The sequence below is a fragment of the Falco peregrinus genome, chromosome 6, assembly GCF_023634155.1.
Source record: "Falco peregrinus isolate bFalPer1 chromosome 6, bFalPer1.pri, whole genome shotgun sequence".
Lineage (NCBI taxonomy): Eukaryota > Metazoa > Chordata > Aves > Falconiformes > Falconidae > Falco > Falco peregrinus.
In genome coordinates this window covers 16,156,736-16,165,611 of record NC_073726.1, presented here as the reverse complement: position 1 = coordinate 16,165,611, position 8,876 = coordinate 16,156,736, and the positions used below count along the sequence as shown (strand labels likewise).

Sequence of the window (8,876 nt, the reverse complement as noted above, 5' to 3'; positions counted from 1 at the left end):
GTTTTCCACCAAACCAAGATGGATTTATAAAATTATTTCAGTCCTGTCTGCATTCATGTCCAAGAAACTGCTCCATCCAACTTTCAGCTCCAAGCCAGTTGTTGTCACTGGGAAAGGCAGGCTGAAATCTCTGCAGAAAATCCCACTAGCTTCAACGAAACCAAAATTTACGTGCACAAGAAAAAACAACCCCCAAACTCCCAACCGAGCTTCCCAGCTGGGACACGACTGTGCCAGAACATACTCAGATACTTTCAGAAATCACGATTTTGTGCTTGTCTCCTGCACGCTGACGGCAAACAGGGGCCAACACGTTGTGAGCAGCGTTCAACCAATTTGGATCTAAGCCAGCCTTTTCTGCCCAAGCTATTGAGATTTTTGGCTACAACAGCCCCAGGTCTGGACCCTTTTTCAGTCATCTCCAAGGTCCCAAGAGTGGCTGCCGAGGGTGATGGTGCTGCGAGGATGCTGCAAGTCTGCACAGGCTTGAGGAACAACTAGAACCCAAGACCGTGTGAAATAAATCCTTTGGGGGATATTAAATTCAAGGACATCCCGGTCAGCTCAGGAAGGGAAGCTGGGAAAGTATCGCAGGGTGCTTGTCTTGCTCTGCTGCTTTTGTTTAAGTGTCTTGTGTTGGCTCTGTTGGAGGCTGAACCTGGGGCTTGCTGGAGTTGGTCTGAGCCAGTACAGCCATTTCTAAGTTTTCTGCATTTTAAGAGCTCAAGGAAGGTCTCCTAGAAAAAGAAAAGGGTTTCTTTGTCTGATGGGGGGGGATGGTTGATGGGAAACAGCTTTGGTTTTGCTGGGAGAAGTCCCCCATAACTTGTCACTTTTTCTCCTGGGAGAGGTCCCCATGCCCAGAGGCAGCAGATGTCCAACGGCAGCTCCATCACCCAGTTCCTGGAAATTGTAGATGCACGGGAGCTGCAGCTCCTGCACTCCTGGCTCTTCATGGGCTGCTCTTCTGGACAATGGCCTCATTATCAGTGCTGCAGAGTGCAACCACCACCTCCACACCCCCGTGTACTTCCTCCTCCTCACCCTCTCCCTCCTCTACCTGGGCTCCATCTCCACCACTCTCCCCAAATCCCTGGCCAGTTCTGTGTGGGACACCAGAAAATCAGGAGGTAGGTGGCTGGGTGTGTGAAAGGGAAGGTGTTAGAGGATCGTTGTTTTAAAATGTTGACAGCTTCCCGGCCTGGATGAGGCTGGCTGCCTCGCAGCATAAATAAAAGAAAAAAAAAAAAAAAAGAAGAAGAAAAAAATAAAAAGCTGTGCTTGTTCTTCTCAGCTCAGTTTTCCCCGAGCAGAGGCCATTTGGGACAATAGCTACAGCAGTGAGGGACAAGAGATGCCCCCTCAGCAGAGCAGCTGGTGGGATCAAAGACTCCCCCGCCCTGTCCTTTTTGGGCAGCAGGATTAGGGCAGCAGGATGAAGGATGCTCTTTGCAGCAGCAAGTGAAGGTGACATGGCAGGGGGGAGCAGTATCAGCAATGACAAAGCTGCTTTCCAAGTGGGCGAGGGGGCTGCATGTTGGGGGCAGCCCAAGGGCTGGGGCCATCCAAGAGGGTGGGAGGATACATCCATCCCCATGATGTGATGCTCCATCTTTGCAACATGTCACCATAGTCACTGGATGTTCCCATCTGAAGGCAAATTACAGCCTGCCAAGCCTCCATTCCCAACACCCCCAAAACCTGCCCTCCACCCCCAGTTGTTCTCCTTGACGCTGACAGTAATTAAATTGCACTGAATCAGTGACGTTTGATTTGCAGAACCTTTGTGTTCATTTGAAGGGGAGTGGGATGCCCATTCCTTGGCATCCTCATGGCCAGGGGAAGCTAGCGAGACCTCCGAGCCAGGCGATCAGGCATGACTTGAAATAATTTGTCAGAATTGGCTTGTATTCATAAATAATCCCTTTTAATCGTTTTCCTGGCCAGAAAATGGAAAGAGCAGAGCTGGAATTCGCATTCATTTCTCTGCCTACAGCCTGCCAACCTGTTCAGAGTAAGGATTTTCAGCTGTGCGCAGTTTTGTGTGCTGAGACAAAAGGAGTGTAGCTAAAGGAGGACTCTCAATGGTTTTGGGGGGGCAGTTTCCCCTCTGCAGGGGTTTCTAGCTCCAGACACAAAGGTGATGATTGCGTCATGGCAGATGATTCCTGCTTAGTTCATTTGCTCGCCTGTTTTAAACAAACAGTAGGTGAGGATTTCCCCACTTGCACATCCCTCACCACAGTGATCAATGTGACGGAGCATCGCCCATTTGCTATTAGAAATCCATTCTGATATTTTGAATATCCCTTTTCCAGGATGCTTTTAACAGGACGTTTCATTCTGCAGTTTAAAATTACTGTTCACTTTGCAGTGATGGGAAGTCTCCAGACACGTTCTCAGGGTCACCTAGACCTGTGAGCAGCCCTGGCCAGCGCAGCACACCCTCAACAACAGAAGGGCACTGCCCTACCGGGGGTCGCTCATCGAATCAGTCCTGCAAAGTGTTAACGAGACTAAGAATAGGATCCTTCACTGATTCCGGCCTAAACATTGTCCAGCCGCGCCCCCCCCCACCTTTGGCTGGGAGTCCCGTTGCAGCTGGTGCCAGGAGCCTCTCAGGAATGGTTAAAACATTCCTAGCAGGCGCATCTACGCATATGTGAGGGTTCTGCCCCGTCTCGCAGCATGCCCACCTTTATAGTCGGTGAAAAACAAAAATAGTTTACACACCTGCTATATGTATAACATTTAATTTTATGCAAAGTGCAGGTGTGCGCTGTGTCACGATCTGCAAAGTTCACACATGCCAGGACGTTGGCCAGGCGCGACAGAGTTACCGCCATGACACAGCTGCACACTGTATTGTCTGGATGTTCCTGCTCACATCTTGCTTGTTTGGGGGTCTCAGGACAAAACCCACCTACTCATTAGTTGCCCTTGAGCTCCCTGAGCTCCCAAGTGAAGCGAGCCCTGATTAAAAACAAAGGCTTTTTCAGAAGCAGTAATCAATGTAATAAATTTTAACCGCAGCACCCCAAATTCAAGTGACTCTGGGTGGCGGTGAGGAAGTGAGGGGCTCACTGGGGACACGAAGGTCAAAGGGCTCAAAAGCAGCTTTGACCACGCGTAAAAAAAAAAATAATAGGTGACCGTTTTCCTCAGCCCTTTTCAGGGCACCGTCACCCCCTTGTCCGTGAGCCAGGGGCTTTCCAGCTTGCAAGGTCACCCCAAGGGCACTGAGGTCTGTTGCTCCTTTCTTATCACAGAGGTGAACAGTTGCTGCGAACAATGAAAAAACTCAGTGCTATTTCACAGCTTTGCCGTTTTGTTTGTCTCTTTTCACAGCTCCCTGCGTCCTGAAGACAGAGAGATTTCTGCAAAAGAAGAGAGGCTCTTCTCGAACAGTACCGCCATGTTCTGGAAGCTCTTTGTCCGCATGTAGACCTTTCTGCCACCTCGGTGGGTGCTCTGAGCACCTCCAAACCCTGATCGCTCCATCCTGGAGATCACCAGTCTGGTCTTCAAACGCGTGGTGTTGTGTCAGCCCAGACCCTTAAAACATATAGGGCATCACGTGGGGAATTGTGAAGTTGTATCCCGCTAAGACTGTATACTGTGGGTCTTTCAGCACCGACCAGAACCTTTCAGGTCTTGATTGTAGTAATTGTGCTGCCTCGTCTCTTGTTGGCAGCGGAGTCATGACCTTGTAGGTGAGCTCCTTGGGCATCCAGGCTTCCGGGCTCATTGATGAATTTGTTTCAGTGTTGAATTTGCTTCCAACAGGGTATATTTTTTCTCCTTGTCTTTGCTTGTGCCTCTGCAGTCTTGCTGCTTGTGTTTGGTTCGGCTTTGCTGCTTGGCCTTTGGCTGCAGGTTTGCCTTTGGATTGGCCGCTCACCAGCAACTTTTTTCCAGACACGGCCCCAGGGATCCCTGGCAGCTGCCTGGAAGGACAGAACACAAGGACTTTGCCCGAGGCCATGATGGCTTCGGGGCTACATCCTGCCCTGCAAGCCATGTGCCTCTTGGCGCAGCCTCCGGCAGCTCAGGAGGGGAAATGCCCTCCCCAAGCCGGCACCCTCAGCTGACACACAGCTGTCCCCATGTCCCCAGGCCACACCTGTGCTCTCATGAAGGGGAGGAGGACACCCCCCCCCCCCTTTGAAATGGGGGCTCCCCTAGCCCCATCGCACTGCCCTGTGCTGCTGTCAGGCAGTGATGAACCCAGTGAGGGTCTGGGGCTCTCACCGGGTCGGCAAGTAACCCGATGCAGATGCTCAGTCCTGAGCCCCCAGACTCACCTAGCCTGGCGCTTCGTCCTCTTATTCATCGCCGCCTTATTGTGGACTTCCTCCTGTTTGTTAGTAACCGAGCTGGAATCAGCAGGCAAAGGCACTTCAGGAAGTCCCGCTGCAAATGGGAAGGAGAAACCTCGTCAAGAAGAGCATCACCGTGATGCTCCCAGTCCCAGGGACATGGAGCGGTGCTCACATCTCATCCCAAAACATCCAAGGCAGCCGTTCTGCTTTATCCACTGCCTCCCCAATACCAGCAAAAGTGATGTGAATCACTTAGCATAACTTGGCGTTAGCAGCTGGGAAGCCTTGGCTGCAAGCTGTGAAAGCTAAAATCTTTGGATTTACACCCACATTTTTCCCTACTTGGACAAAAGGAGGCCTCGAGACAGCTGCTTTTATCAGCATAAGGCTTGAGGAAAGCGGGTGAACCCCTGTCTGCTTTCACGTGGAAAGGATGATGATTAACCTGTGCTCCATCGCTCTGGGGATTTGCTTATTCCCCTACTATTTTTTCAAGGGTTCTTGGAAATAAAAGGTGTAGAATTAGCAGGGAAATCTGCTCTCATTCGGGACATGGATTACTCGGTGCTGGCCAGTAAAACTAAAGATGTGTCCTAGGAGCTGTCTGCATACAGGCTGTACTAGCAGACACCGTGCATCTCCCACCAAGTTATGGCTGGCTTGGAAGGAGGTTTACACCGAGAGAAGGACAGGCTCTGATAAATCCCGAGCAAGTCAAAACTACGTGCAATATTCCTCCCCTCGTTTCTAAGAAACGCAAGTCCTCCTTGAAGCGGTACGGGTTATGCCGGCTGTAATAAATTAATCTATCAAGATCCTGCCTGAGATTCTGCTTGGGGGATCCTAGGGTTGAGCAAAAAGGGAAAATATCTGCATGAGTGCATGTGTGGAGTCGAGGCAGCGTGCCCGTTGGATCAGTGGCCCGCCATGAAGGGTCTACAAAGTCTCAGGTGGTAGAACTTGACGCCTTGAGCGTGCACCAAGTTCCTTTTCCCCAGCAACCAGCGCTCACCGGGCTCCTCGGCGAAGGCACTGGTAGTGCCGGGGTTTGGAAAAAGGGGAGGTGGGTGATGTAGGCAAGCCTCCTTTGGAGAGGGAATGTTAGGTCATTTCCAAGAATCCGAGCATCCTGGCCCACTCCCAAAGCCAAGCTTGGGAGAAGAGGCCGTGCCAATGTGGCACGAAGCTTTGGTGCAAGCATTTGACCATCATTGCTGTGGATTTTCCTACCGGAAGCCGCTTGCCCATGCTACGGAAAAGAGCCGGGAACTGCCTTACCTTTTGTGTGTTGCCTGATGGGTGGCAAATCCTCTTCTTTCTTCCACATGTCCTCACCAAGGGCACGCCTCAAGACCTTGAGAGGGTGCCTGGACTGAGATTTGGGCACAAACTCCAGTTCAAACCTGGTGACAAAGAGGTGACAGTGGCATGACCAAAGGCACCACCAGCCCTTTTTGCTCTGCTCCCAGCCAGAGCTTGGCACCATTGTAAAAGGTGTTTTTTCCCCCCCCAAATCATCCATTCCCCATGCCCAGGGAGCATCCCAGGAAATGGGGTCGCCCAGGAAAGGTGTCCCGGTGTCCTCAAATCCTTCCTCCATCCCATCGTTTGCAGGAATGACAACAGGGCAGAGCCACAGCAGGACCCCCGTGGTCACTTGGGGAAAGGACTCACTCAGGAAAGATGATGACACGGCTGGTGCGAGTCAGGGAAGAAACAGGTACCATCCGGGACACCACCATGTCCAGCAGCTGGGGAAACTGCAATGGAGGAACACGGAGATGCCAGGACATCCTCGACGTGACCATGACACTCAATCACGGAGGAGTTCAGGGCGGCATGAGCCGCTGGAGCCACAGGGAATCCAAAACACTCACTATGAACGCAGCCATTCTGAGGTTTGTCTTCCCAGATATCTCTTCCAGGAAATCATAGTAGAATCTCATTTGCACCATCCTGTCTTCAATGAGGAGCACCCCAACATCTCTCAGGACAAGTGCAATGCTCTTCCCCTTCGCCAGGCAGTGAGACAGGAGGGACATGGTGCCTAGGATGCATCCCTCCACTTTGCACCGGGACACGTGGGCATCCATGGCCACCTTGGCATATTTCACAGGCTCCAACACCTTATTGTCTGGAAAAACCACACGAGAGGGATGAAGGCGCTCACCCTGCAGCCCTCCCCGAGGGATTCTTACTGCGCGTGTCCTGTTTGCGGACCAGCTTCGCAGAGGGGCCAGTTTGCTTGTCGCAAAGGGATGTGATAACTCCCATCTTCACCCACACCATGCAGTTGTTGTCCTACCAGACAGGTCATCCTCGTTGTCCATGAGGTTGTGGATGTCTCTGAGGGTCCTGGACAGGCGAAACACAGGCCTCTGGATAGTGACAATCTCTGTCCCAACCTGCTTCTGTGCGGGGACCACATCAAAGGAGCCGAGGGTGGGAATTCGTACCCCCTGGAGCAGAGAAGAAGGGCGTGAAGGGTGAAGAGGGAAGAGCTGGGGGATGGCTCCACCCAGGGATGGTACCTCGGACCCTGCCACCTCCCGCTCTTTGGAGGCATCAGCTGGGACAGTGGGGAGAGCTTTGGGGAGGAGATGCCGAGTCCTCTCCTTCCTTTTCCTCCTTGGAAAAAGCGGGACTTGGGGGCAGAAGCCACTCAAGGGCATCCAGGGTTCTCCAACAACGGATCAGCCTTGCAGTAGAAGACTACCTAGCAGAGGTGACACCACCCTTGCCCGAGCCCTGTTTTGTCTCTCAGTGGGGATTTTGTGGGGAGTTCCCTGCTTTTTGAGGAGGGAAGGAGCAACTGCAGCCCAAGCTCCACGGCCACGGGATCCCCCCAGCTTCTCTAGGGGGATGAGGAAGATGCGGGTGTCACTCTACCTTGTGTAGCAAGAGCTGTTGTTGGATGTAGCTGGCCACTGCGTCCCAGATGGCTGTTTGCTCTGGAAAGCAAAGGAAAACCAGGTCACACTCTCTGTCTGCTGGCTCTGCCTGCGTCCCACCCCCACAACGCCACAACTCTCAGTCCTGACAACACTCCTGTAGTGGCTGTGGGTGCTTGTACCTCTGGGGGTGATGCTGGGCATCATGAAGATGGGCTTCATCCCATCCCAGAAGTCCATCTTGTTTTGCCTTATGCTAGTGCGTCACTGCTTTGTGGCAACAGCCGTGTAGGAAGCTCTTCCCTGTGTTCACCCCAGAGATGCTCCTCCAGAGTGTGGGAACAACCACCCTACGCCCCCTTTTGTACCCCTGCGTGGCCTGTGTCACAGACCCGGTGTGACATCACAATGATGCCGCCGCTGCTGACTTCACCATCCAATGTGAAATGGTCAGCAGTCACCTGCTGCCTACTCTGACACAAACCTTTTGCCTGCTGTGACATTGCTGCTGATGAAGCAGTTTTAACCACATGAGTAGCCGACTGAGAGCAAAAGGACAAGCACCAAAAGCGGGCCAAACACTGGCAGCGAAATTTCATAGGCGCAGAGTAAAGGGACAAAGGGAGGATTAGAGTGACCTCTGTTGAGGCTGAGCTCCCCTCCTTACAGTCAGGCTCCAGCAAGCACTTGGGACCAGAGATCAGATGGCAGATGGGCTGACAATGGAGTCTGGGGGCGTTTCTTCCTCCTCCTCCTTTTTTTTCCTGCTAGCTGCCCTTTTCTTCCTGTTATTCCTGGGGGGGGTTGTCCCCTTTTAATTATTTTCCTCCTCCTCTACTTCTTACTTGCCCTGCTTTGGTCTTCCTGCTCTTTTCCTTCTGCTCCATTTTCCTCCCCCTCCTCCTCTTCCAAGTTCTCTTCTTAATCTTCCTCCTCTTCTGCATCCCGTTTCTCATTTTCCTCCTCCTCCTCCTCCTCCTCCTCCTCCTCCTCCTCCTCCTCTGTTCCTTTTCTTCCCTTAGCCCATGGACTGCCCCTGTAAAACATCCACCAAATGTCCACAGTTGATGAGGTCCATGATTCCAGGCCCCGCCTCGACAGTGGTCACTTGGGATGGGAAAAGAAGGGCATTTTGTGGAGTTCCTGGGCACCAAAGCCTGCTCAGATCAGAACCTAGAGATTCCCCTCCCTTCCAGGGTCTAAAGTGTCATTTTTAGGATTCCAGCCCATCGTTTTGAGGGTCCAAACCCTTATTTGTAGGGTCCAACCCCCTCTTTTAGGTCTCAAATCCTCATTTGTAAAGCTCAATGCTTAGCTTCTGGTGCTGCAATCCTCCTTTTGACCTCCAAGAAAGGTACCGCTCCTATTACCTTGTTTATAAATACTGGGGCTCAAGTAAGTTTTATGACTTTTCAGTTTCCTAAGGATTAATGCTACTGCATTGTAACAGATTGTGAATTATGACAACAGAGGATTTGCCACAATTCCCTCATTTGAAGGGTTTGGCCACGCTTTGAAGGGTGGAAAATGATCCCTGATCTGGGAATATCCCAGGAAACATCTGGATTATGATCAAGAAGGGCCTGATTTGAAGTTCCGTCTCTATCCTGGTGGAAATAAAGAAAAAAAAGAACAGAAAAATGCCATTTTTATTCTCCCTCAA

General features: G+C 51.7%; 1 protein-coding gene across 4 annotated transcripts; it reads right to left on the bottom strand.

Annotated features, from left to right (window-relative positions):
- Positions 1–3,021: 3,021 nt before the first annotated feature.
- Positions 3,022–7,605, bottom strand: LOC129784767 (coiled-coil domain-containing protein 81-like). Of its 4 annotated transcripts, XM_055808680.1 has the most exons (9): positions 7,396–7,463; positions 7,212–7,273; positions 6,854–7,038; positions 6,628–6,781; positions 6,200–6,456; positions 5,997–6,082; positions 5,601–5,725; positions 4,305–4,413; positions 3,022–3,947 (listed from the first exon to the last, which is right to left on the bottom strand). In XM_055808680.1, the coding sequence occupies exons 3-9, from the start codon at positions 6,992–6,994 to the stop codon at positions 3,557–3,559; spliced, it is 1,263 nt and encodes a 420-aa protein (XP_055664655.1). In that variant the 5' UTR covers positions 6,995–7,038; positions 7,212–7,273; positions 7,396–7,463; the 3' UTR covers positions 3,022–3,556. The 4 variants fall into 4 exon arrangements, with proteins under 4 accessions (XP_055664655.1, XP_055664657.1, XP_055664654.1 ...); XM_055808682.1 differs by lacking the exon at positions 6,854–7,038 and having other exon boundaries at positions 7,396–7,605; XM_055808679.1 differs by lacking the exon at positions 7,396–7,463 and having other exon boundaries at positions 7,212–7,383.
- Positions 7,606–8,876: the final 1,271 nt, after the last annotated feature.

Excerpts from the sequence above, each read along its gene's own strand:
- LOC129784767 (XM_055808680.1), bottom strand. The coding sequence starts at position 6,994 with ATGCCCTTGAGTGGCTTCTGCCCCCAAGTCCCGCTTTTTCCAAGGAGG. Across the intron at positions 6,083-6,199 it reads TCAGAATGGCTGCGTTCATA|TTTCCCCAGCTGCTGGACAT; the intron begins GTGAGTGTTTTG and ends CCTCCATTGCAG. Across the intron at positions 5,726-5,996 it reads CGTGTCATCATCTTTCCTGA|GTTTGAACTGGAGTTTGTGC; the intron begins GTGAGTCCTTTC and ends CTTTGTCACCAG.